Source organism: Heloderma suspectum, chromosome 4 (genome assembly GCF_057233095.1).
Source record: "Heloderma suspectum isolate Gila_16-S chromosome 4, 16-S_ref, whole genome shotgun sequence".
Lineage (NCBI taxonomy): Eukaryota > Metazoa > Chordata > Lepidosauria > Squamata > Helodermatidae > Heloderma > Heloderma suspectum.
This window is the reverse complement of record NC_139461.1, coordinates 224,647,246-224,674,990: the sequence shown is the minus strand read 5'-3', so window position 1 is coordinate 224,674,990 and position 27,745 is coordinate 224,647,246. Positions and strand designations below refer to the sequence as shown.

Genomic DNA, 27,745 nt, shown 5'->3' with positions numbered 1-27,745 from the left:
TGTTGTCATAGCAGTGAAATTCCAGAACTGTTCTCAGCCGTAGCCTCCAATCAGAAAGGCGGTTCTTCTTCTGCTCCAGACACCAGAGGATGGAGGATGGAACCAAAGGGCTTCAAAGGAGCCCCCTTTTGGAGCCAAACAGCCAGGTAAGGGCAACTTCAGCAGGATTCAGAGGGAGACTGATTTTTAAAAATATATTACTTATCCATTCTCACAGCATGCAGAGGGCATTTTCCCAGGCAGATGGGAGAACTGCAAGCACTTTGTACTTTAGAAATGAAGCTGCCGAATATGCCACACCTGTGTACCTGTTAAAATACACACAAATCACTCACTACGGGTTTGAACTTTGTAGGGATCTTGTGGATGGACACAAAGTGAGATCCATACAAATACAGTTCTCTCCCCCACCCCCCGGCCCAAACCAATACATGTGCAACCAGCTACACGATGTTCAATCTATACATGGTTTGTAGTCCTTTCCCATACTACACGTATTACATGGAACTGTTTATTCGTGTAGGAAACACCATGGTTGCTTAGCCAGTGTCCTTTTATTTTCTCCCATTTCCCAAGAACCTTGTTTGCTATCTTTTTCTGCTTGCAACACACAGTGAGGAGAAAGACAAAGAGTTGGATGCAATTGGTCCATTCCATGAACAGAAATCTCCTTCCATTCACGGAAGGCACTAGGATCGAACAGAGCCCCCCTGCCTTGGTCTTTGCCAATTCCCCCTGCAGCCCCCCATGTCTATGCCATCCACCACAACTCCCATCACCCCTGAGGTGCTGGCAGTGGGGGTTGGAGTCCAACAACATCTAGAGCTGGGGTGGGCAACTTGTGTCCCCCCAGGGGTTTTGGCCTATAAGTCCCATCATCCCTCACATTGTCTATGCAAACGTTTGGAAGGCCACAAGTTGCCCACCCCTGATTCTAGAAGGCCTGAGCTTCACCACCCTGCTCTAGCATGTGGAATGACTCTGTATTCATACCAAACAATGAGGCTCAAGTGGGCTGTATCCTGCTTCCCCAGTTTACTGCACCTACTGCTGTCTTATGGCTAAAGTGTCAATACTTATTTTTGGAGCACTGGTGCTACATTACATTGATTCAAATGGCAACAGAAGCATCCTTCAGCTCTTTGTATTTATATTCCTCTGGCTAGATTTGATGTGTCGGCAATTTATCCAAATGTCAAGAGGCCGAGTACCCTCCTGCAGGCTCCATACTCCAAGACCATCTGTTCAGACTTGGTGAGTCAATAGCGCAGTGTATCTTATATGCCCAAAATGAAATTATTCCTCGCATTTTCCATAATGTGCTTGAACAAAAAAAATAGTGTGTGCAATAAAAATATTTTCTGAGTCCAGTGTGAGCCACCCAGAATGCCCTTCCCCCCAATTTCCCAAGAGGCTCAATCTCCTGTGAGTTCACTATTGTGATGTCACACTGTTCATTTAGTAATCTGCTCATATAGCCAACATAGGAAGCTACCTTATACCAGATTAGACTCTTGATCTATCTAGCCCAGTATTGTCAACACTGATGGGCAGCAGCGGCTCTCCAGAATTTCAGACAGGAATTTTTCCACCTTACCTGGAGATACCGGGGATTGAACCTGGGACCTTCTGCATAGAAACCATGTGCTGTCCCTGAGCCACAGTCCTTGCACTTAGACATCAGCTACCTTGAGTATCACATGAACCAATTCACAGGTGCATTGCCTAGAGTAACTTTCATCCCTTGGTCACACACGGACTGGGCAACTTGTGGCCTTCCAGATGTTTTGGCCTATAACTCCCATCAGCCCTCACCAACATAGCCAATGGTGAAGGATGATGGGAGTTGTAGGCCAAAACATCTGGATGGCCACAAGTTGCCCATCCCATACTAGAGCATGATCGAAACATATTTGGCTTTGAAAAATGAAAAAATGTTGCAATGTATTCCTCACTTCCTAACAGAAGAATTCAGGGTTCCAGCCAGCCTGTCATGCCTTCCTCAGGATTCCATTCCACCTGTCTCCCCGGTGTCTGTTTTTCTTTTCCAACTTACATTCGATGTTCTATGGCTGCTGAGCATGCTCAGTCCACGTTGGACTTCTTTTGTGGTTTTCTTTTGTGGTTTGTTTTCACATTTTGTTGTTGTTGTTTTGCAGTCCTCCGGGTATCCCAGACCATGCTGTTACCTTCCTCTTGTTTTTTCATTGGTCCTGCTTTGGCTCCATCTCTGGAGGCTCTCCAGGCTCTCCACCACCTAAGTTTGCTAACAGAAAGAGTAGAAATCTTTCTTTTCCTTGGGTAATCTCAGATCTCAAATGTACAGACTCTTTAAATATATTTTACGTTTCAATAGTAGATCAGCTTTGGGGACATATATTCTCTCTACAGCTGTTGCAAAGTAAGAAAGGAATCTGGAAACATTAGATGGAGTTAAAAGTGTAAGGGCAGAATGGAAGGTGGGGGAAGCTCCAACGTTAGAGGCTCCAAAATATCCACAGGCCTGGCGGGCTTCTGCTGGCATAGTGGAAGGGAGGGAGGAGGGGCGTTTGTCCTCCTTCTTGTCTTACAATCCCCCTTCCACTGAAACTGATGGGAAAAGAATTATGCATGCCAGCTACAGAGCTGGTGTACATTTCCCCCTGTGTTGACGGCATGTCCTGCTGATCCAAATCCTCCCCCAATTCCACCCATGACACCCCACCCCCATCTGCCCCACTTTTGCCTCTACTGAGCTGGAGCTCTGACAGAGAAGCAAGACATTTCTACAGAGGCCGAGAGCTTTTCTACATGAGGCTGTTAATCCGCTGTATCTACTTTCGGTTTCATCACAGAATTGAGATCTGAGCTCTACACAAAGAGCTTTTCCCTTTCTGCTTTTCCGCTATATAACTGCTAAGTGATGCTGTGCTATAGTGGAATAACACAACTACATAAGTAGGAAACTATGTTTTCTTTCACTTTCACAAATAATACTCATTTCCCCATTTCTAAAAAAAAAATCCAGGAAAACTTAAAAACAGAAGTGAAACTGGAGGGTCACAATGAACCCATAAACAACCATGAGTAAGGAATGTCAAGCGCACAATAAATGCCTCATGTAGAAAAGCTCTGTGGGGGGGCATCTGAGGTTAGATTTCCCCCTCCCAGGATAGACCTATCTCTCTGCCCTCATAGGGAGGATACAAACTACGCTACGACCCCTGGGATACCCTCCCAGGAACCATAGGATTTCAGCCTACCTTTGCAACGATAAATAGAATATATATATATATATATATATATATATATATATATAAAAACTGGTTCTCAGCATTGTCGTCCCCCCCCCCCCGACGTCTTCCCAGTCCTTCTCCCTTCAGCATCACTTTGGGAGGAGGTGGTGACATTGGTTGCTGCATGCCACAACTGTTCTGGGGAAAAGGGATTCAGTTTGTTTTCATCTGATTCAGCCTGTCTGGTCAGGGTTAGGAATCTCGGTAGAACTCCTATCGTAAAGCTTGGCTTTTTATTTTTCTTAAAAATGTTTTAGCCCTCTTAATTTTTTAAGGGCACAATCCTATGCATGTTTAGACAGAAAACAAGTCCTACAACTTTTGATGGAACTGAATTGTTTATGTTTGAAATCTCCAAAGGTGTGCGAAGTGGACCTGGCCACGACTTCCCTGCCTTGGGGGTGGGGGAATGGCTCCCATAGGCTCAGTAATGCGGAATTTTAAAGAGGTAAAGCAGAATAGGCACGCAAAAGCACTTTCAGATAACAGCCACAACCAAAGAAACACAGAACAAGTTGGGGTGCTTGACTACAGCAGGCTTCCCCAACCTGGTGCCCTCCAGATGTTTCGAGTGACAGCTTCCATCATCCCTTACCATTGGCCGGACTGGCTAGGGCTGATAGAAGTTGTAGTCCAGCAACATCTGCAGGACACCAGGTTGGGAAAGGGTGGACTATAGCACGCTCTGTTTAATGGTTAATCCAGCCTTGGCTATGCTGTTTTTTCTGAAAGCATTGTAGTGATGCAACAAACAAATGTAAAGGTGCACGGTATGCTTCCTTTAGAACCGAAAATTAGGACCAGGCACCTACAGAACGGACTATGGAGACTTCAGTTTTATGGCCTGGAAGAAAAGAGGATCGAGCTCTACCTGGGCAAAGGCACAAGAAGCGACAAGGCTCACTCAAATGCCACATTTTAATTTTAAGGAAATATGCCACAAAGAAAAGGTTCTGGTGAGTGTTTGGCTTCAATCTTTTTTCTATGCATTGGTTGAATCGAAAGCTGGCAGTAGGAGCCAGTTCTTCTCAGATTCACTTGAGGACATGAGCCAACATGGCTAATGGTGCAGCGGTAAATTTGGAAGGGCAGGCGCTCATCATGATGGTCCCCATCGCCAAGCCCCCAAAGGGAGCCCGAAACGTCAGTCTGGTGTGTTGATCCATATCAACAAACCAGTTCTAGCAGTTTTCATCTCCACCTGGAGCTTTTGTAAAGCTTAATTGCCCATTCAAGACCAAGACACCCCAAAATACTTTGCATTACAACAGGGAGCAGTATATTGTTGCTGGAAAATCCATTGCCTCCCTGCTACTGTGAGGATTGCAGCTAAGCTCAGAGGGAGCAGGGAATTCCGAGGGGGTGGCCGATGATGTCAGCATCCCTGCTAATGAAAAACTGCCAGTGCTTCATCCCTGCAAACCTTAGCTCCACTACACGGTTGGACATACCTCCCTTGATTCTGGCAACGTATTTAAGATTGTTTTCAGACCAATGTGTGATCTGATACGTTACCTAGTCCACAATGTTATTATCACTGTTAAAGAGGAAGGAAAGGCCTGTAAAGTTTAACGAGTCATGTCAGACAAGTGGAAAGGGACTTTGCCTCCCTTTCCATTTCTGAGGCTTGCTGGAGAGAGAGGGCCATGAAGGGGGCCCAACATCTCTGTGGAACATAATGCCAAGTATGTACATTTACAACTGCAGCTTGACAATCAATCCCTCCTGTTTAGGACTCCCAGGTGGTGACTTGGTGAGCAGGTGCCTCGAACAGCTCTCCATGAGTGAAAGATAATGAGGTCCCAACTGCTCCCTCCATCCCACTCCTCCTGTAGTCCTCTTGTCTGGCCCACCCCACGCCATAGGAGGCAGGAGATGATGCTGGGTTAAAGGGCCTCAGAAGGAATGGGGTGAGAGTAGGCTAGTGATCATTCTGTGAAACCACTCTGAGAAATGCAGCTAGCCTTATGGAACCTTTTGAGCTTCCCCCGTCCCCAAATTCTCAGGAGTTTTGCTCAAGCAGGAACCTCCAAATTTGTCTCAGATTTTGCTCTAGGTGAAATTAGCTAGGTGATCCTAGATGTGGTCTATACATCCTCCTTTATGGCGAAAGGAGAGCTGTCGGCCCTACTTTCATGTGTTCTTTTTCCCTCCAAGAAACAAAAACTGGGCCCTGGAACTTACAACTTCACAGATTTTCTCGAACTCCAGAAAAGGCGTCCACACAGCATTAGAGGGATCTGTGACACCGGAGAAGTGAGATTCAAAGACCGCATCAGGGTATGTCTTAGCTTCTGTCTTTCCTGGAACAAGCCATCTGAAAAGAATTCCAAAAGAACAAAAAGGCTACACCAACTCCAACTCCTATTATCCCTCACCAATGGCTGTGCTGGTGGGGATGATAGGAAGTCTAGTACAGCACATCTGGAGGGCCCTGCCGGGTCGTGGAAGGCTGGGTTAGACAATCTGATATTCTTCATGACACAGAACAGTTGAGTTGGGAAACGTTGCAGGACATCCATAATTAAAACCTAGCAGCCTAGTATGAGATCCAGAACGAAGCCTTGTGATGCATGCATTCAACCGAAAATAATTTGGGAACATAGGTAAAGAGTGATGTTTCCTAATCAAAACTCCCATGTTAGTAGTTGACACTACTTTGTTGAAAGCTACCTTCTTCATCAATTCTTGCTAAAGTTCCTGAGACATTGTTCCTAAAATTGTCCTAATAAGGGAGATGTTTTATTAAAGCCAATTAAATAAATTATTACTTCAGAAAAAGCATCTTTGAACCTTAAAATTTGTATTATGGGGCTGAGCAGTAGGGAGTTCAGCATCAAGCAACCCAAGTTCTAACCAGTCACAGAAAGTGGCTAGAGTACTTTTGCATACTATTGTCAGAGTGGAAGGGTGTGTGTGTGTTTCTGTTGCTATGGGCACCTACTCTGTGCCCCCTTCCACAGTCTTCAGTAGACACCTTCTTCTTTTGTTCCTGCTATCCCTTGAATCGACCACCTGCTTACTACTTTTGCATGGGTGGGGAATTGTTTTCTCTGTTTAGGGTGCATTCCCTCAGGGTGATCTCATGGCGGCTGCATGTTGGCAGTGGCTAGGGCTGCAGCCAAAAGTGGGTGGAGCTGTCCTTTTTCTCTCCTTCTTTCATCCCTTTCACTCTGAACTTTTCCACATGAGCCTGTTAATTGGCTTTTAATCCACTGTATCTACTTTCAGTGTTGTCACAGAATTGAGATTCAAGCACTACACGAAGAGTGTTTCCTTTCCTGCTTTTCTGAACATAACCTCTAGGTGGCACTGTGGTATAGTGGAATAGCACAAATACACAAGTTAAAAAGCACTTTCTTTCAGTTTTACACTTAAATACCACACTTTCCCTGCTCTAAAAAAAAAACCTTACCACAAGTGCTCTTTAGACACAGATGTGAAACTGAAGGGTCACAATGTCTTCAAAATAACCCACAAACAACCATGAGTAAGGAATGATGATCACACAATAAATGCCTCATGTAAAAAAAGCTCTGACAGGGGGCATCTGAGGTCAGATCTCCCCCTCCCAGGTGGACCTATCTCTTTGCCCTAATAAGGAGGATCCAAACTATCCAGTGACCCCTGGGACACCCTCCTAGGAACCATAGGATTGCGGCCTACATTTGCAATAATAAAGAGGACTTTAAAAAAAATGGTTCTCAGCATTTTCCCCTCCCAACTTCCCAGTCCTTCTCCCTTCAGCATCACTTTTGGGAGGAGGTGGTGACATTGGCCACTGCCTGTCAAATCTTTTCTGGGGGAAAGAGGTTCAATTTGTTTTCATCCTATTCGGCCTGTCTGGTCAGGGTTAGGAATCTCAGTAGAACTCCCATCGTAAAGCTTGGCTTTTCGTAATTGGCCCTTTCATTTTTCTTAGAAATGTTTTAGCTGTCTTAATTTTTTAAGGGAGCTATCCTATGCATGTTTAGTCAGAAAAAAAGGTCTTGCAACCCCCAATATTCCCCAGCTAGCACAGAAGCAAAACTGAAAGGTCACAATGTTGTCTAAAGAACCTGTAAACAACTGTGAACAAGGAATGATGAGCAAATGATAAATGCCTTGTATAGAAAAGCCTCCCCCTCCCCCTCTCCCTCCCTTCTGCTGCCCCCTGCTCTCTCTCTCTTCCTCCCCAGCCGGCTGGAAGAAAATCCTCCCCCACTCCATTCTACACCACCTACCCTCCTTCTCTCCCCCTGGGTCCCCCCCACCCCCAACACTTGCATTAAATGAGGCTGCCGCATACTGCCTTCAAACCCAGGGGAGGCTGGTGGGTCCGATTTTGGTGGGGAGGAAATTTCATTCTGGGTTTTAGGGTCCATAGGGTCCAGCACCTTGGTAGCACCTTTCGATTTCTGGCTGGTTGTAACTAAAACCCAGAATGGAATCTCCACTCCACCAAAATCGGATCCACCAGCCTGTTCAAACCACAAGTTGCCCACTCCTGCCATAAAGGAATATGAAACTCCGTCCTTCTCATGTAACACCTCAGCTGGGAAAAGGCCACTGGATTTGTGTTGTAGGAAGGGAAAGGGAAGGTTTTGATGTTGAAGGAGAAGGGTTGGCATGGCAATGGGCAACACATTCACCAACCCTAATGTATAGCTACACAAGCACATCTTTTATTTGCTGTAAATCTGGGAGGTGGGAATGCAGAAAGGACACATGAGCTGTGTCTTCTGGGGTTTAGTACTCTTCTACTCTCAAAAAACGAAATATTCTTGACGTTAGTATTTATGAAGCAAGAGTGACTCACAGTGGATTAGTAGGTGAAAAACAACGTATTATTGCTGTGGCTGTGGCTCTGCCTGCCAGAAAGACACCCAGACCTCCAAAATATTGATCATAACATATACTTCATTGTACAGTAATGTTGATTTCTTAATTCTGAACCCTTGTCCAGAATGCCTGGGAATGTTTTCGTATTGTATTATGTCACAAGAAGAGCCCTGCTGGATCAGACCAAGGGTCCATCGAGTCCTGCAGTCTGTTCACACAGTGGCCAGCCAGCTCCCCATGGGAAACCCACAAGCAGGACAGGAGTGCAACAGCACCCGCCCACCCATGTTCCCCAGCAAGGCATACTGCCTTTGTTACTGGAAGTAGCAAATAGCCATCAGGACCAGTAGCCATTGATAACCTTATCCTCCATGAATTTATCTAACCCCCCTTTTAAATCCATCCAAACTGGTGGCCATCGCTACATCTTGTGGAAGCAAATTCCACAGTTTAACTATGCGCTGTGTGAAGAAGGTAAAACTCCCCTTAATCTCCCACCAATCAGCTTCGTGGGATGACCTTGGGTTCTATTATTACAAGAGAGGGAGAAAAATGTCTTCCTATCCACTTTCTCCACACCGTGCATAATTTTGTACACCATGTCTCCCCTTACTTGCCTTTTTTCAATGCTAAACCATCTCAGCTGTTGTAACCTTTCCTCATAAGGGAGTTGCTCCAGCCCCTTGATCATTTTGGTTGCCTTTTTCTGCACCTTCTCCAATTCTACAATAGCTTTTTTAAGTGTGGCGATCCTTCCCCAACCTGGTGCCTTCCAGATGTGTTGGACTGCAGCTCCCATCACACCTAGCCATGTTAGGAACTGTAGTCCAACACATCTGGAAGGCACCACATTGGGGGAAGGCTGTCCTATATTAATATCCTCCCAAACGCCAGGTTTCCCAGTCACTGTTGCCATAGTAGCAAAGATGATACCAATAATGATACTGGGATGACTGAATGACACTTGGAAGCCCAGGACTTGAAAGGTGCTTTCTCACAGCACCCGTTCACTCCTGAAGGAAAAAGAGAATATACAGCTCATTTCGGAAACTTCAGCTGGTTCAAAGAACTGCTCCCAGACTGTTGACTGGGGCTGGCTACAGGGAGCATACAACTCCTCTGTTAAAACAGTTTCACTGGCTCCCAGTCTGTTTCTGGGCACAATTCAAAGTGCTGGTCATGTCCTAGAAAGCCCTATACGGCTCAGGTCCAGGTTATCTGAAAGACTGTATTCTCCCCTGTGAGCCTACTCGTGCCCTGAGATCTTCAGAGGAGGCCCTTCTCGCAGTTCCACCACCATCACAGGCTCATCTGGTGGAAACGTGGGAGAGGGCCTTCTCGGTGGCTGCCCAAGGCTCTGGAACTCCCTTCCCAGGGAGGCGAGAGTGGCACCCTCCTTGGTATGCTTTGGCAGGCAGGTAAAGACTTTTTTGTTCTGGCAGGCATTTGGGGATAGCTAGTCTGGACCTGTGAGAATATGATGGATGGATACTATGGTTTATATTTCTTGTAGTCTTTTAAAATTTTGATATTTTATATAATTTTAGTATTATTGATAATTTAATTATATTTTTAACTTTTGTATATTTCTATTTATAGGTTTTAACTGTATAAGTTTTTAATGTTGTAAAGCTGCCTTGAGTCCCAGTATTGGGAAAAAGGCGGGATATAATTTAATAATAATAATAATAATAATAATATAATTTCCTGTCTGCAATGGCCTGAGCTCTTTCCTCTGCTGGAGACAACTAGGAAGCTATCTGCAGAAAAGAACCAGCTCAAGTGCCAATGGCTGAAAACAGCAAGTTCCTCAGGTGGTCAACTTCCCCCTCCTAGCAGGGCTTCTATATGACAAGCAGAAATCCAGCAGTTGAAGCTTCCCCTATCAACACATAGGGCATTTCTACATGAGGCTTTTATCCCACACCTTTACTGAGGCTTCTGCTTCCAGATTCTTTGCAGGATTAAGATCAGCTCCTTTACATGTTCCTTTTTTCTGGGGTTTTTCTTTCTCTGCCTTTCTATATGTTTCATTATACAACCACTAGATGGTGCTGAGGTATAGCAGAATTGCGCAATTACACAAGACTCTTATTCTGCTATTTCTAAATAATACTAGACTTTCCTCATTAGGAAAACACACACACGAGATAATGGGTGCAAAGCATGGGGGAGCCCCTGGAGGATGACAACATTGTGTAAAGGACCCACAAACTGCCGTGAGTGAGCAATCACAAGCACACAATAAAAGCCTCATGTATAAAGCCTCATAGAAGCATATACTCCAAAGGAACCTTGGAGATCAACTACTCCACCCCCCTGCTCAGTGCAAGTTCTGCAATGACAACGCTGACAGATGGCCACCCAGCCTCTGCTGAATGGCCATCTCGAGGCAGTCTATTCCACTGTCAGACAGTTCTTACTGTTAAAAGGTTTCTCCTAATGTTTAGGTGAAAACAACTACCCTGCAGTTTCCACCCACTGGGGTTCTGCCCGCTGGAGAAACAGAGAACAGGTTTTGTCTGCCTTCTCCATGATAGCCCTTCAGATACTTGAAGATGGTTATTGTGTCTGCCCTTAATCTTCTCTTCTCCAGACTAAACATACCCAGCTCTTTCAACCATTCCTCATAGGCTGTTGTTTCCCTCAGTATGGTGGGGAAACCTCCACCCATGGAATGCTTGCCGTTGTCACATGCGCCCTGCCAAAATAATTCAAAATGGCTAATCCTAGACTTACCTAGATCTGAAGGATATCAGGGAATAAGGGCAAGATCTTCCCCACAACTCAGTGACCAAACAGAACTGTCCTCATCTGTAGGAAGTTCTCATTTTGTGTCCTTTGGCCTTTATGGTTTATCTGGGAGGGCTGACCCAAGACATTTTGCTGTCTTGAGGCGGGGCAACAAATGCCTCCCACCCCCATCAAGGTGCATAGTACCCAAAGCCAACCAAGTTATTTTGGCACATGAGGCAGAAGAACCTCTCCCCACCCCGGCAGTAAATACACAATAATTACAAATTAAATAACTAACAATTTGCTGCCTTTTCATAACACCCACAACCTGTTGCCTGAACTGGGTACTTCACTCTGCCTAATGGTGGAGCCGGCCCTGTGACTGGGACTAGAGAAACAGACCAGCTGAGAGACATTCATTGTTCTGCTGCAATGTTGATTGTCCAATCTTTTTTCATGCTCTCACTCATTGGTTCTTTCCCCCCTGCTCCCTAGGAATGTTACCCTGGCCCAGGAACATATGGGAATCCTTATGCCATCCTGGAAGAAAAGGAAAAACGGTCTGTGACTGCACTTGGAATAATGGACAGCAAAACGACCAAATACTTCGCCTTTCCCCATACGGCAAGCTTGGATTCTTAATTCTCCACTTAACTGCTCTTATCGCTACGGTCTCCCTGCTTGGTAACTCCTAAACCCATTAACGGGAAGCACCCCATGACTGATTTGCCACATGGAAGGAGTCCTTGGGGAGCAAGTGCATGAGGGCGGAGCCTTGCTTCTGTAACCTTTCCATCTTTTCTAGGTTGATGGTCATCATGAAATATCTCAAACAGCCCTGTTCATTGTTTTATCAGCATTACAGATGTCCTCCTTTTTCATTCTACTTTCACCCACATGAGTGCTTCCTAGATGTGTGAGGGACACTCGTAGCCTCTCCCCTCTGCTCCCAGAAGTCCCTGCTGCACCACAAGAGCAAAGAGGAAGCACCGAAGCCGTTTTCCTAATGTGCAGCTACCACTGCAGGTGTCTCTGAATGCATATCTGCATGGCAGTGCTCATTATCTGGACTCCACTGCACCGGCTGGATATGTCTCAGGATGCAGAGGTGGCTGCCCATTCTAGTCCAGCGCCGCTCGTTGTTGCCTATGCCTGCAGCTGGATAGGGACCCCTGTGTTCGGAAGCGCTCACCTGCCCGATTCAATAGATGCTGCCGTTTGCGACTGTTTTAAAAAAGTGTCTCCCTTTGACGCCTTCTTAATGCCTGATTGGTTTTTAGGGAAGTGGTTTGGGTCCTGGAAGCTACAGTCACAAAAACAGCATGGACGAGATGCTCAAGCGAGTGGTCAGCACGAGAGGCCCCTATGAAACCTTCACAGGAGACAGGTCCAAGCCTATTATTTGTGGGCATTATGCTACTGATGTATGTATGCTCATCTTCTTTGCTTGCAAGAGTTCGGTGCTGGTTAGTAATTCAGACAAGACAATGTTGATGGTCTGATGCAGTTTGATTGGCAAGACGTCAGCCACTCAGTGAATCTTCCTCCCGCTGCTTCTTATAACTCCCCAAATTTAGGAGTAATGGAATTAAAGAAGATTCTGGTTGGGGGGGGGGGCGGTTAAAAGAAAAGAAAATATATATACTTTAATATTAATATAGAAAAAAATGGGTCTGACTTTGATTCCAGGGAAGGTTCCCAACTGGAGGAAGGGGCCAGGGAGGTGACCTTGGCTATCACAGCAGTGCTAATGCAAAAGCAGAATTGGTGTAGATTCTACAATCCAACAAGCTCAGACTACATTAGAAGAGGCACCTATGCAAAGCCTACACAGTATGAAGAAAATCTATTTGATTTATCTTTGGACCTGATCCAATTCTAGTTCTGATTTATGAGTTCGTGTGTAGGTGTGTGTGCACGTATGATATATTACTTGAGAGTAGAGTAACATAAGGATCCAAAAGGGGATTTACGGATCTTATTGGTGAAACCACACAGACTTACTAGATGCATTTCTTCTCCCAAAGCGGTTTGTTCTCTTATTTAATAATGCTAGAAAAAACCCATTGAGCTGAGCAGCATCAATGTAAAGAGCTTCCTGGAAGAACTGGACACAAAGGAGAAAAAGAGGCATGGTGTTTTCAGCACCCTTGCACGGAATCCTGGCTGCCCAAGTGAACGGATCTTCTGGGCCACCGTTGGCCAGTGTCCGTATGAACAAGTAGGTGACTTCTGCTGCTCCTTCACCACTAGCCCAATGCTGAGTCTCTCAGGCTACAGCGATGGGGCTAGGAAGTAGTACAAGGTGGAAAGGCGTTACTTTTCCTTTTGTAAAAAAAGTATAAAAACAAATTGGCTGCTAATACAGTCCAACGTGGGCTCCAGATACCATCCAAAGAGCTAGTCTAGCCCCCAGGGTTAAGGTAAATGCAGAATTACATCGGGCACACCAGGCCAATATGACAGCAACCAATCATGTAAGGGGGGCCAAGTAGGTTTGTGCAGTTTCTGATCTGTATTGTGAGATGACGGCAATTTAATATCTGTTAATGGATGACTATTTCAACTATTTATTATTTATTTATTTATTGCATTTATATCCCGCCTTTTTTCCTCCAAGGAACTCAAGGCGGTGTACATCCTCCTCCTCCTCTCCATTTTATCCTCGCAACAACAACCCTGTGGGGTGGGTTGGGCTGAGAGTCTGTGCCTGGCCCAAAGTCACCCAGTGAGCTTCCATGGCCGAGTGGGGACTAGAACCCGGATCTCCCGACTCCCAGTCCAGCACTCTAGCCACTACACCACACTGGCTCTCACTAGCATCCCCAGCCATGCTGCTTCCTTCTTATGCTGCTCCCTGAAGCAGGGAATACAAAATCTAGCCCGCTAAAACTGAGAAAAGGCCGCCCCGAGTAGCTACGTCCTCTTGGTGATGGCACTGCTTTCTTTTCCGCTACCTGGAGAAGGGGGGTCAGTTGTTTTATGAATCAGAACACTGTTGCTGGAAGAGCAGTCCAGAGCTATGCTAGTATATTGGATGAGCACGCTGCTGAAGACGACCTGAAAAATAATGGTAAAATGGAGTGTGTGTGTGTAAGAGAGAAAGTACACCTAAAAATGCAAAATGTGAATGCACTAAAATGCATTTTTGCAAACAAACACATATATATGAAATCTGTTTTACCAGTTGCAGTTTAAATTGATTGAATTCTGTGGAATACCTTCTGCGCTCCGGCTTAAGACAGATAGAAATTGCAGGCTTAAGGGTTTTCCCCCCCATCCTACCCCACCCCACTGTGGGTTGCTTAACTTAATAACCAGCCTGATAAAGAGTTCTCATGAACTCAAAAGCTTGTGTTCCTTTGTGCCAGTGTGGTGTAGTGGTAAGAGTGTTGGACTAGGAGTGGAGAGATCCGGGTTCTAGTCCTTGCTCAGCCATGGAAGCTCACTGGGTGACTCTGGGCCAGTCACAGACTCTCAGCCTGACCCACCTCACAGGGTTGTTGTTGTGAGGAAAAAATGGAGGTGAAGGAGGACTATGTATGCCACCTTGGGTTAAGGAGGGAAAAGGTGGGATATAAACGAAATAGATATATAGATAGATAGATAGATAGATAGATAGATAGATAGATAGATAGATAGATAGTGAGCTCTAATAAAACCTGCTGTGGTTTTGGGATTTTTTCCCTGCCAGCTGTGAACCTGAGCATTTTATTGCAATATAGCAGGGGGGTGGTTCTGGAGAGTGAGAAAGGGAAAATGTCTGTTTCCTTTTCCTTCTTCTTGAAATGCCCTTGTATAGTGCAGGAAGGAGAGTTTTCTAACCTCATGGCACACATCCCCTACTCTTCCCCTCGAGGATACTAATTACAAGCATCAGTTAGGGGCATCTGCTGGTCAATTCCTTCTCTTCCCCTGCCCTCCATTTTCCTTTTGCCCCCACTAACTGCCCCCATGTCACAGCTGCTCTCTGCCATACATAGTTTTAATTTACAGACTCACACAGCTTCTGGCTGCCCAGCTTCTGGTTCCTTTAGACCTCCTATTTTCCCTTCCCTGAGGTTCAAGTGAAAGTTGCCCATAGCAAACAATGGAGAAATCCAGGAATTTAGTGTAGCTGTATTTGGCAGCACCCTCCCACCCCGCTCCCACAAAAAGTAAATGAACGGACAGGAAATCCTGTTTTTGGCACTCCGTATGTGGAAGTCCCATCTTCAGACAATGGGGTGAGTTACTCTGAATTTTTTCTTATCTCTCTTGCCACACATGCCATCAACATTCTGTAAATCCTGGAGGCTACTGGCCCCAGTTGTTTTTTAAGTTTTAAAAATTCACAAGCTGCAATCCTATACCCACATCCCTGGGAGTCAGACCCATTAAACCCAGTGGGACTTCCTTCTGAATAGATGTGCCTAGGATTGCATTGTTAATATACTTCAGCAGACTTAGGGAGGCCTATGAGTGTGTAGATAATGACTGAACACCGAGGTGCACGGAACGCTGTTACCTTTCCCGCTGAGGCGGTACCTATTTATCTACTTGCAATTTCTTGCTTTCGAACTGCTAGGTTGGCAGGAGCTGGGACTGAAGACGGGAGCTCACTCCGTCACGCAGCACTCGGGTCTCGAACTGCTGTCCTGCCGACCTTCCAGTCTGCAGTTCAGCGTCTTAACCACTAAGCCACCGCAGTCGTATTCTGTAAATTCTGAAATCTGGGTGCTAATACAGAATTATTAATGTATTATTGTTATTATTGTTTAAACTCACTAATTCAAAATCATTGCTTATTTGTTACAGTACACAGCAGGGCCAGGGTCATATGACATCAAGCCTATTCAGAGAACAGAATACGAAAATCAACCGCCATTCTGGATTGGTGCAAAAAGATTCGACAGGAAAGCATACCGTCTCTTTTTTGGGAATGCTGTGAGTGAGTCATGATATGGTAGCAATAGACAAGAGTAGCACAAAGTATTCCTTCTCTTGCTTTCTCCCTATAAAATGCTCCTTTGATTAATCTTGTAGATCTGTCCAAGAAAGATGTAGTGATCAGAGTTGGACATGCTGGGGAGGGGAGACCTGGATATAAAATCCTGTTCAGCCGCAAAGTTTTGGCCAGTGATTGTCTCTTAGAACTAACCTACCTCACAGAGTTGTTGTGAAAAAAAGGATGGTGCTTAAGGTTAGAGCTCTTTGGGAAAAGGGTGCAAAGGTCATTAAAAGATGCTCCAGAAAATGCAGCTTACTTGAGATCAGCCCTCCATGCTTTTAATTTCACACTGCAATTTGCTTACAAAAGGTCTCTTAGGGAGCAATCCTCTGCATGTTTAGACAGAAAAAAGTCCTACAGCTTCCACATTCTCCAGTCAGCAGTGCTGGCTAAGGGAATGCTGGGAGCTGTAGGGCATTTTTCTGTTTAAACATGCATAGGATGGAGTGTGGTATTGGGGCCAATTATTTAATTTATCATGTTTCTATCCTACCATATTGCCAGTTAGCCTCAAGGCATCTTACAATAAAAAGACAAAAATAAAGATACAATTGAGCCCCAATGAAAGGACCACAACAGCAGGAGATGAACCAATAAAAGCATCCAGTAAAAACCCCAATAAACCCTGAAGACACAGCAAAAAAGCAATGAAAATGGGTCTTGCAAATGGTCAGAACAGCAAAAAAGGCTCCAGGCACTCACATCCAACCAAGGGGGGAGTTCCAGAAGCTGGGTGCCAGCACTACAAAGGCCCTTTCCTGAGCAGCCAGCTGCCTAACCTTCGAAGAGCCTTCCCCAACCTGATGTCCTCCAGATGTGTTGGACTGCAACTCCCATCACTCCCAGCCAGTCAGTGTTGGCAATACTGGGCTTGTCAGTGTTGGCAATACTAGGTCTGACTTAGTATAAGGCAGCTTTCTATGTTCCCATGTGCACTTACTTGAAGGTAGGACTTATTTCCAAGCAAACATGTACATCAGCAGTGGGAAACTTGTGGCCCTCCCAGATCATTGTTGGACTACAGCTCCCATAATCCCTGACCATTGGCCAATCATGCCTGAGGGTGATGGGCATTGAAGTCCAGCAATATCTGGGAGCACCACAGGATACCCACCTTTGATATGCATGATCAGGCTTTGCAGTCAGTGGAGGCTGGTGGCTCTGGCGTCAGTGGGGCTGTGCATCTGCTCTGGGTTTCAGTCAGAACCAACCAGACCTCTAAAAGGAGCTATCCAAAGTGCTGGACCCCCCAAATAGGTCCAGAACCTTGGATAGCTCCTTTTAGAGGTCTGATTGGTTCTGACTGAAACCCAGAGCAGATGCACAGCCCCAGTGACACCAGAGCCACCAGCCTCCACTGCTTGCAGTGCTTCTTTGCCTTCAGCAAGCTCAAGTGCCCCTGGCGTTGTGTCGGATTGAGGGGCTCCTTTCAAGTAGTCCTGTGCAGTGTCACTCCCTTTTGCCGATCGGCTGAAACCTCTTTTAGAAAGGGAGTGCCAAAGGGACGGTGCTGGCACTGTTCCACCTTCCCCTTGTGCCCTTTCTTGTATCATCTGCATTCATCATTTCTGGGTCCCTGTGGTGAACTGGAACAAAGCCGGAAGAACTCAAACAGTCAGGGAAAGCTTTCCCTTTGAAAGAGTTCACTTCCACTTAGGGAACAGGTAAGGATGCCCAGGCAAGGTTTTTCCCCCCTTGAGGCTCGGGAGCAGGAAACGTAAAAGAGGTCAGCAATGAAGGCTCTTTCATAATTGATGGGGAACTTGGCTGGTGGTGATTAAGTGTCACTGATCATGTGGGTAGAAAGGAACTTACCTGCAGGCAGCTGGCTTGAAGCTGCATTGCAAGAGGGGAGCGAATCATTTTGCATGCCAGTGCAGTGCACGGGCTGCTCGTGGACATAAAGAGGCCTACTCCAGAAACAGAGGCCTCGCCAGTGGTCTGGGTTCAACCGACCAGAGCCGCACAAATGTGAGAGCCTTCTTCTATACATTTAGGAATCAAGAGAGAAGGCTCAAGAACTCTGAGGCTCTGGTATACAAACATGCGGGTAGGGAGGGTTAGCTCGCTAGAACAGGCTCTCCCTGTTCTACTGCCTGCCTCAACTGCAAGGGGAAGGGGGTTGCTATGCAAGGGAATGCTTTTGCTGCCTGGCCTCCCTTTGCAGCGACAGCAGCTGCCTCTATAGCAGTCTTTCCCAAGCTGGTGCCCTCCAGATGTTTTGGACTATGACTCCCAGAGTTCCTGACCATTAGCCATGCTGGCTGCGTCTGATGGAAGCTGAAGTCCAAAACTTCTGGAGGGCACTGGGTTGGGGAAGACTGATCTATAGCAATGATGGGGAAGTGTCGAAGCTCTCTCAGCAATACAGCATGTATTTTGCTTGCAAAAGGTCTTAGGTTCAATCTCCAGCATCTCCAGGTAAGATGGGAGAGGCCTGATCTCCCTCTCTAATACCTGACGGAGCACCCCTCTTGATACGAACCTATCTGTACACTCTGATCAACCGCTGCTCCTCCAAGGGAGGTTTGAAGGACAGCAATTAGGCAGAGGGTCATCTTGGTAGTATCCCTCCCGATGTGGAATGCTTTCTCCAGTGATGTTCACCTGGCACCAACATTGTCATCTTTTTGGCCTCAGGTTAAGACTCTCCTCTACTCTCAGGCATTTGACAGCATATGATGGGACTTTTTAAAGTTAGTTTCTTTATCGGGTCCTGGTATTTTATTGTTAACTTTATTTAACCTGTTTTAAATTGTTTTTAAGAGTTTGTATGTTAAATATTTCACCTTCTGTTTTTATGATGTTGTATTTTTGGTTGTAATTTTTGTGACCACCAAGAGAGTTTTGACTGTTGGGCAGTATAAAAATGAAATGAATGAATGAATGGAAATGCATGGCTCCTATCTGAAAGTTCAGAGAACTGCTGCCAATCAAATCAAATTGAATCAAATTTTATTTGCACCAAGCCAATGGCCATTGCAATTTGTATACATAATCAAACATAAAACAAACAATAATACTGTCCAGTGTCCATAAACATTTACCAAAGATTTACCAAACAGATCAAAACATTGAATACAATTAAAACTAGCATTATGTAATTTAAAACTCAGGATGCCTTTGCAGTCCTCACTTTAATCCACTGGCCATTAATGTACAGATTGAACAAGACAGGAGCCAGAATACATCCTTGCTTGATCCCTTTAGTGGATGAGATCGGGTCTGTAAGGCCTCCATCCATTGTGCATTGTATTTTCAACCATGTATTATTATACAGGCTTTTAATCAGGAAAATAAGTCTTTTGTTTATAGATGTTAAGGCCAATTTTTCCCAAAGTCTTATATGGGAAATTGAATCAAATGCTGCTTTTAAAGAGATAAATGCAGTTTATAAGGTTCCTTTGGTTGTTGTTGTTGTTGTTTACATATTTATTGGTTAGATGGTTCAAAACCATATTCTCCTTGCCCAACCAGTTAACTAGCTTGTTATATAGGTGTTTTGCATACAATTTACTAATTACACATCGCAAACCGATTGGACAGTAGTTTGCTGGATCAGTTTGGGGGCCTTTTTTGTATGAGGGGACGATTCCTGCAGTACCCCACTCCTCAGGGATTTCCCCTGTTAAGTCAATACAGGTAAATCCCACAGCCAACAGAGGGGCCCATCCACTGCCAGTCAGTGCAGACAGTACTGAGCTACGTAGATGGGCCAGTGGTCTCACTGGTTTAGGGCCGCTTCCAGTAGGGTGTTTGGGGTGGGGGGACTTGGACTAGGGGGACTGTGGGCTAGGGGGACTTGGACTAGGGGGACTGTGGGCTAGGGGGACTGTGGGCTACTTGGACTAGGGGGACTGTGGGCTAGGGGGCTACTTGGACTAGGGGGAATGTGGGCTAGGGGGACTGTGGGCTACTTGGACTAGGGTGACTGTGGGCTAGGGGGCTACTTGGACTAGGGGGACTGTGGGCTAGGGGGACTGTGGGCTACTTGGACTGGGGGACTGTGGGCTACTTCCCTCTGCCGGAGTCACTGGCATCTCCAGTAGCAAGTTGGCTGAAACCTTGGACTGGGCTAGATGGACCAGTGGGTCTTGTGACTGTATAAGAAAACTTTACATATTTGATCACTGTTTTTCCAAGAGAGCAGAGAACAGGGGGACCCTGGGTGGAGAAAAGGAAATACAAGTAACCTATTGGCCAGCACTGGGGACACAATCCTGTGTTCATACATGGGCTCCTGTTAAGGTTTTTTTTTTCTGACTGTTTCCACCTGAAAGTAATGTGGTTACTGGGTGGCTCCAGGAAACCCACAGGAACCAAGATGACTTCCTCAGAGTTGTCCCACCCAGCAGCTTCCTGTGTTGGTGGAGGAAAAGTGAATTGTGTTCACTTTCATTCCGCCACCACCATTTAACCTCAGTCTCAGGACTAAGGCCTGCGCACTGCATTTTCCTGCCAGGGATAGTCCCCAGCAGCGGGCTTCTCTACATCACAGTTGTTTATGCGCTCTTTGGACAATGTCGTGAGCCTCCAGTTTCGCTTCTGTTTTCTCCGAGCACACGCCTGAGGGTTTTTTTCTCTCTCTTCAGAACAGGGAAAATGGGCTATTTTTTTAGAATGGGGAAAATGGCACTGTTTCTCCTTGTGTATTTGAGCTGTTTCGCTATAGCACAGCTCCACCTAGCAGTTATGTAGCAGAAAAGCAGGAAAGGAAAAGCTCTTTGTGTAGAGTCTGGATCTCAATGCTGCGACGAAACCGAAAGTAGATACAGCAATCGACAGCCTTGTGTAGAAAAGCCCAGCATGAGGGAAGTGTATATGTGTAACCCCCAATAGTGGACAATTTGGAACAGGGGAGAGGGGGAGAAGAATGCTGTTCAAAACCCTTAATATTTTCTGTAAAGTTAGGAGTAGAAGCCTCATAAATCCTTCAGAATCCCCCTACTTTCAGCCTTCAGTGTCCGTATAAAATTTATATATATTATTTATCGGATAGTTTATTTTGCATGCAAAGCAAGAGCACCAATAAGACACATGTAGCTAGTGCTTATATTTGCAACTGACACACATTAGATAGCGTTGGGTTAAAAGGTTTTATAGCTGTGGGTCTTGTAGCTGTGCCTACCTACTTTTCTAGACATACAAAGAATTTGACAGGAGATTTATCTCCAGCGGTAGGGATCACTCTCAAGCATCAGATGAGCTCAGCAGGATTCAGCAATGTGGGAAGAAATGAAGAGTGCTAAGCAATGTATCCTACTGGTAGTCTTAAATATTTGTTTAGGCAGAGGAGGCCGGCATAGTTGTTCACACATTATCAACCACGCCACATTGTAGTGTGAGCCCACATTGCTATATTTTCCCTCTCCTCACCCCCTTTATGAAGGCCAGTAAGTCTGGGGTAGGCAACATGTGGCCCCCTGAGACTTTTTGAAAACAAAGCTTAGGCTCCCTGTGCCTTGTGTCGAAGTAAAATTTCCCTTTTTGCCACCAGCAGCACATTTAGAGACATGATGTGGTAGCAGCGGTGGGGGGCAGGGGGGCAGCCCCTGGTGGGGTCCCGGGAAGCAATGTAGCCCCCCAACCCTCGGGCATTGCCCACTCCTGCTTTACATCTTTAAGGGTGCAGTCCTGTGGGGATGGCTGTAGGCTGAAATCAGAGGCTTACGGCCATCCAATACAGAGCGGGAGGAGCGGCGGAGGCTATCTTTGCCTCTGTGCTCCCCCGCTTTGCAATTTAGCTAGAGGGGCTCTACTTGAGGCATCCGGTAAGGGGAGAGAAGGAGGCTGGGGAGGCCTCTGGATACAGCATAAGCAGGCCTCCCCATTCCTCTCCTTGCCCACCAGCAGACCCCCTTTCCTTTCCCTCTGAGGTAATTTTTGCAATGTTGGAGTGGCGGTGTGTGTTTGGGGGGAGATGGGAACCTTGTACTCCGGCGTTTGAGTTTGGAACAGTGTCTCTGACCCTAGATCCAGGAATCCAAACTATCCTATGGCCTCCCAGACTCTGCCTAGGGGCCATGGGATTGCTCTCCCTGAGAACATTGGTGGCATTGCAGTTCTCTCCCATCAAGTTTATCATGCGATGATGAAATAGCCCTACTGGATGAGACCACAGTCCATCTACTCCAGCATCCTGTTTCACACAGGGGCCAACAAGATGATCCAAACCCTGAACGGCTTCAGACATGACAAGGAACAAGAAGAAGTGGTTGTGCGCGTAGCCCACCTTTCTGGAATGTGCATTTCCACTGTAATGTCTGGAGGGGAACTTGCACAGAGTGCAGGCGTGATGTCCATGCCTTTCTCCAATGTGAGTTCCACTTCAGACTCTGCAGGCAGTGGGCACTTCAGTAATTAGCAGAGCTGGTAGGCAACACTGCTTACAGTATCCAAAGCTGCTACTTGTTGACTTAGCTTTTGTTTTGTGAACTGCCCAGAGAGTTCCAGCTACTGGGTGGTATAAATAAAATAAACAAAAAATAAATACTCTTCTGCTTACAGAACCCAGTTGGAGTTGGCCGCTATGATAGTACAAAGCATGAGAAATACCCAAAGAAGATCAGATACCGTTCACTTTATATGAATGAAGCACAGCGTTACCTTAGTAACCTGGAAAAGGACAAGTGCTTACAGTAAGTGACTATTTACATACAAAGGAGGTAACTGACTTACAATTTACAAGGTGTTATGAGGAGGCAATACCCCCCTCCCCATTCTATAAAGAATTGAAATTCTGTTTGAAGAATTCATCAGAATTTTAATTTGTATTACTTGGCCTAATTTACATTTCTTGTTCTGGACGACAACTTTGGATGACAACTTGCTTTTTAAGTAGAAGGGTGCTTCCAGACGAGGGGTCCTAGTGCTAACAATAAGAAGGCATGGCCCAGTTATTCCATCTTCTCTTCCTTAACGGATTTTCCATGGTAACAAAAAAGATGGAAGACGCTGTAGGAAAACACAGCAGGGCTACAAGTGGAAGATGTTGTCTAGTCCCCCCGCCCCCGTAAAATTCCGTGAATGATGGCACAATAAAAGCCTTGCCTGGAAGCAGATGTAAGGACATTGTTTAAAAGGCAGAAATTTTACCTAGGGTGACAGAGGATTTGGCCCATTTTGTTGCTTTATTGTACCATTGTTTTGCTGTGTCCTAGATCCCAGTCCTTCTGAATTCCAGTTTAACTAAAATTCCCAAATTCATTCCAGAACTGGAAGATACGATTTGCCATAGTTTTCAGCTCCTTTGCATCCCATCTCCCCCTACCCCCACTGCCCCAATTATCGATGTGCATTGACAAATAAAATATTGTTAAAATCTTGATGTGATCATATATAGATATAGATAGCATATTTCTTTTTTGTGCAGTGCAGAATCTTGATACAGTTGTATGTACATCAATATCAAGTTTGCTTTTTGTAGCGTTTTATGAATGCACACAATATGTGTGTGGGAGGGAATATATGATGGAAAGCTGCAAACTGCATGCACAGTGCTCTGCACAAAAATAAACAGAACTGTGCATAGGTTTTGCTCCTGTAACAAGATCAACTAAGTCAGAACTTTAAAAATCCGGGAAGAAATTTGGATGAGAATTGCAGAAGCTTCATAGTCTTAGCAGAGCTGTTATAGTCTCTGAATTTGGAATCTACAAGGTTCTCTACACAAGTGATTTATTGCATGCTCATGATTGGTCACTCATGGAAGTTTGTGGGTCCTTTATACAACATCATCAACCTCTAGGACATCTCCCGCACTTTCCCCCCCTTATCCCACTTTCAAAAAGATTAGAGATAAGCTGCAATAAGAGGTAATGGCAGGCATGATTTCGGCAGTGTGTAATGCCAGTGTAGCTCTATCAGATGTAAGCCCCATTAAATTCAGTGGGGCTTACTGTCAGGTAAATGGGTATAGAATTGCAACTCAATATGCCTATGTGTAATTGCACCTGAGTTTTAAGTAGGGCATTTAAGTATCATGTATTTCACGAAATAAAAATCTAGCTTCCTTATTGATGAGCTTTTATTTTTTTCGTGTTTTATTTGATGTTTTTATTGATGAGTTTTAATTATAACCTTTTTTGTGTTTTATTGTTAGCTGCCTTGAGCACTATTTTTATTGGGAAGGGGAGCTATAAATTTAATAAATAAGTAGTCTCACACAAGAGGCAAAGGAGAGTGGTGTTTCATGAGAAAATGGCTGCTACAACTCATTTCTTGCACGAAAATGAATTGTTGTGCACTTGTGCTTCATCTATACTGACCTCCTTTTCATGATAGACCTAGTCAACTATGTCCTAAGCAAGTTCACATCTCTGTCCAGTTACAAAACTCGCTGGATGGCCTAGGGCACACTATTCCATCTAGCCTACCCTCAATTTTTTTTGTGTGTGCGGCTATGGTGCAGTTCTGAGCTCCATAGAGGAAGGGTGGAATATAAACACTTTACTGCAGGGTGTTGTACCTCAGGCCCACAGGCTAAATCTGGCCTCCCTGGGGGACAAATCCCTCCCTCCAGGTTCACCAGATGACCCCACCCTCTTTCCCCTGACCATCCATTTGGTGGTTCCCCCCCCCAATTCTAAAAAGTTGAAATGCCTCTTCTAAGGCTTAGTTACTGGCAATAATAGCTTTAAGCTAAAATATGCTGGGATTTTTGTTTTTTGGCCCTACCCTTTTGCCTTTGCCCCCCTCAGCACTGGAATGCAGCCCTCAAGAGCTTATTCGAAATTGAATTTGGCCCTTGGGCTGAAAGCGGTTCAACACCCCTGCTCAGCCGGCTTATTCTTCTCTCAACTCACCCTCTTTTTCAGGGAGCGGATCACTCCTGTTAATAAAGGCCACTGGAACAACCCATCATCCGCCTAAGTAGTCCTCGTTGCTTCCTGAAGCAAAGTGCATTTAAGAAACCGGATTATCGTGGGAAATTCTGCCAACATTAGCTGCATAGATGAAAGAGGACATCGATACCTAAACATTGCTGTATTGAAGTATCCCATACCCATTTGCAATCAATTCTTGGTAATTCTGGTGATTATTTATACCCTTCAAAAGTATCAAGATGCATGGTGGAATTTGGTAAACACGTTCCTTTTTTTTTTTTTAAACCAGGGTGCTGCCATAATTATGCCAAAATTAAAATTGACAGACACAGAAATGGAAATACTATCATTGTACCCCCACCCCAAAGAGATGCCTTCTGTTGTGTGGGAAAAGGGAGTTATTGTTTGCTCTTTGTATTTACTCCCCCAAAGGAAACAAAGGTATCAATGGTCAAAGCTTCTCCCAAACCCTGTGGAATATAAAGAAGGTACGATTTAAAGAGTGTCGCTCTACTGCCAGGATAGCGTAGTATCAGAAGGGAACTCACAAATGCATGAGCTACAGGTACATATTACACTTGTGCAATTCCTTAGCAAGGCAGTCACACCAACAGACATGGGAGCAGTTGCTCAAGGCATGTTAATCCTGGTTCGCAGTTTGTATACAAGTTGAATAACTTCGCTGAGGTGTGATAGAACAATACAGACTTGCCTTGGCCTGTACACTGCTGCCTGAGCTTAATAAAGGTATCATAACCCAATGAAGAGATTAGATTTGTATCCTTTTTTGAAAAGTACCCCAAACTGCTCACAGCAGTCATAAAATATAACAGTTCCATTAAATACATTACACTTTTAAAATTAAAACCACCGAAGAAATGAATCCATGCAAGACTGGGAATACTGAACTGAATTGCACAATTCAGAAACAAGACAAAATATCTCCCGCACATCGTGGGAGAGCAACAGAAGGGACATCTCTGTGCTGATCCAGGAGCAGGTGTGTAAGGTGTCTGTCAGAGCACCTCCCTCCCATGTTTCTGACAAGGCGATGGGGTACTTCATGGCAGCTGAGAGGCAGGGAGAGGGATGAGGGACAGTCAAGCTGATCCAGGAGTGTATACAAGAACACAGGGAGTTGTGTTTTTCTGAATTTATGTTTGAAGATATTAAGCTTTAATGACTCACTTGACTGCTTCTGCAGTGCTTTCTCTTTTTTGCATGCTTCCCTGTGGCTCTTGTAGCATGCCACTGACTTTGAGAGCATGTCAGCACTAATGGTTAATGTGCCATTTGGTATACGCAAAATAGAATTTAGTTAGACTATACGGAAGCATAGTATACTTTGTAACCAAGCATTGCAAGTCATTTTGAAGATAAAATCGTCCACATCCAGCATGATTTGGATGCCATCATTCCATGTAAGTATCCACAGTGCCATCTGGTCCATTTGTACTGGATGAGTTTCAGTTGTTAAGGCCCAAGGATGCAGCAGATAGGTGTCTTGAGGCATTCAACCGACTACTTGTGTGCTTGACCTGTGCCTATCTTGTTACATCTAGTAAGGAGGGGATGGCTGTTTGGGTTCAGGAAGTTATAAATGCCTCCTTGAGAGAGGGAGTGGTAGCAGCCTCTTTGAAAGAGGCAGGAATTGGGCCCCTTCTGAAGAAATCTAATTTGGACCCAGAAGAGGAGGAATATAGGCTGCTTTGCTGACATCTCCTTCGGCAAGGTGCTCAAGTGAGTGGTTGCTGATCACAACTCCAGGCACTCTTGGATGAAGTCAATTTTCTAGATCCATTTTAATATGGCTTTAGATCTACCTGTGGGATGGAAACTGACTTAGTCACCTTGTAGGCCCTTTGCAGAGGCAGAGAGAGTGCAAACCTGTTGAATCTCTTGGATCTCTCAGCAGCTTCTGATACTGCCCATGGTATCCTTCTGGATTGGCTGTCTGACTTGGAGGAACTGTTTTACAGGTGGTCCATTCCTACTTGGATGGTTATTTCCAAAAGTGGTGCTGGGGGATTGCTGCTCTTTTCCATGGCAATGATGTAATTGGTTTCTGCAGAACTCAGTTTTATCTCCCATGCTATTTAACATCTGCATGAAACCGCTGCCAGAGGTTTTTTGGAGATGCGGGCTGTCATCAATATGCAGATGACACATGGCTGTACTTCTTTTCATCCAACGCAGATGGGATAGCAGATGTCCTAAATCAGTGTCTGAGCAGAGTAATGGATTGGATGAGGGCCAATAAACTGAAGCTCAGTCCAGGCAAGACGGGGGTACTATGAGCAGGTGGTCTGCCTGCTCAGTTGAATGATGTTCAGCCTGTTCTGGAGTGCATTGCACTCTCCCTAAAACATCAGATGTGCAGTTTGGGGGTGCTCCTGGACCCATCATGGTTACTTGAGGCACTGGTGGCCTCAAAGGCGAATGCCTTTCATCAGCTTAAACTGATGTACCAGCTGTGACCATATCTGGACAGAGAGCCTAGCAAATGATATACTCTCTGGTAACCTCCCTGTTAAATTACTGCAAAGTATTGCATGTGGGGATAGCTTTGAAGATGGCTCAGAAACTTAGTTCAAAATCGAGCTGCTAGCCTAACTGAAACTGCTTGCTGTGATCATGTGATGCTAGTGTTTCAGCAGCTGCACTGGCTTCCAGTCCATTTCTGAGCCCAATTGAAATTGTTCGTATTGACCTTTAAAACTGCCAGAGGATCTAAAGGTCTCCTCCCCTGTGTAACTGCTTGGACTCCTTGGTCATTTTCGGAGGTCCTCCTTCAGATGCCACACAGAAGGAAGTTAGGCAGGTGGCTACAAGAGAAAGGGCCTTTCAGTTGTTGCACCATTTATAGAATGCCCTCCAATCAGATTAGAGGTTCACCTGGCACCTACACTTATGTTTTCAATGCCAGGTGAAGAATGTTCTTTTTTCCCAGGCATTATAGAATTTATGGTTGTTCTTATGTTTTTTACACTGTTTATCCTATGCTGTTGCATTTTGCAATGCCTTTTATTCTTTTAGCTTTATGTAATCTGTCTAGAGTATTTAGGGTGGGTTAAAAATACAATAAATTGGCATTTAAT

The 27,745-nt window shown here is 45.2% G+C and overlaps 1 protein-coding gene across 1 annotated transcript; it reads left to right on the top strand.

Annotated features, from left to right (window-relative positions):
* Nucleotides 1–96: 96 nt before the first annotated feature.
* CIMAP2 (ciliary microtubule associated protein 2) lies at nt 97–27,743 on the top strand. Its single transcript, XM_084848258.1, has 10 exons — nt 97–146; nt 1,167–1,254; nt 4,061–4,231; nt 5,433–5,555; nt 11,328–11,456; nt 12,113–12,256; nt 12,889–13,053; nt 15,630–15,758; nt 22,330–22,460; nt 24,639–27,743. Exons 1-10 carry the CDS (start codon nt 97–99, stop codon nt 24,691–24,693), a joined length of 1,185 nt encoding a protein of 394 aa, XP_084704384.1. The 3' UTR covers nt 24,694–27,743.
* Nucleotides 27,744–27,745: the final 2 nt, after the last annotated feature.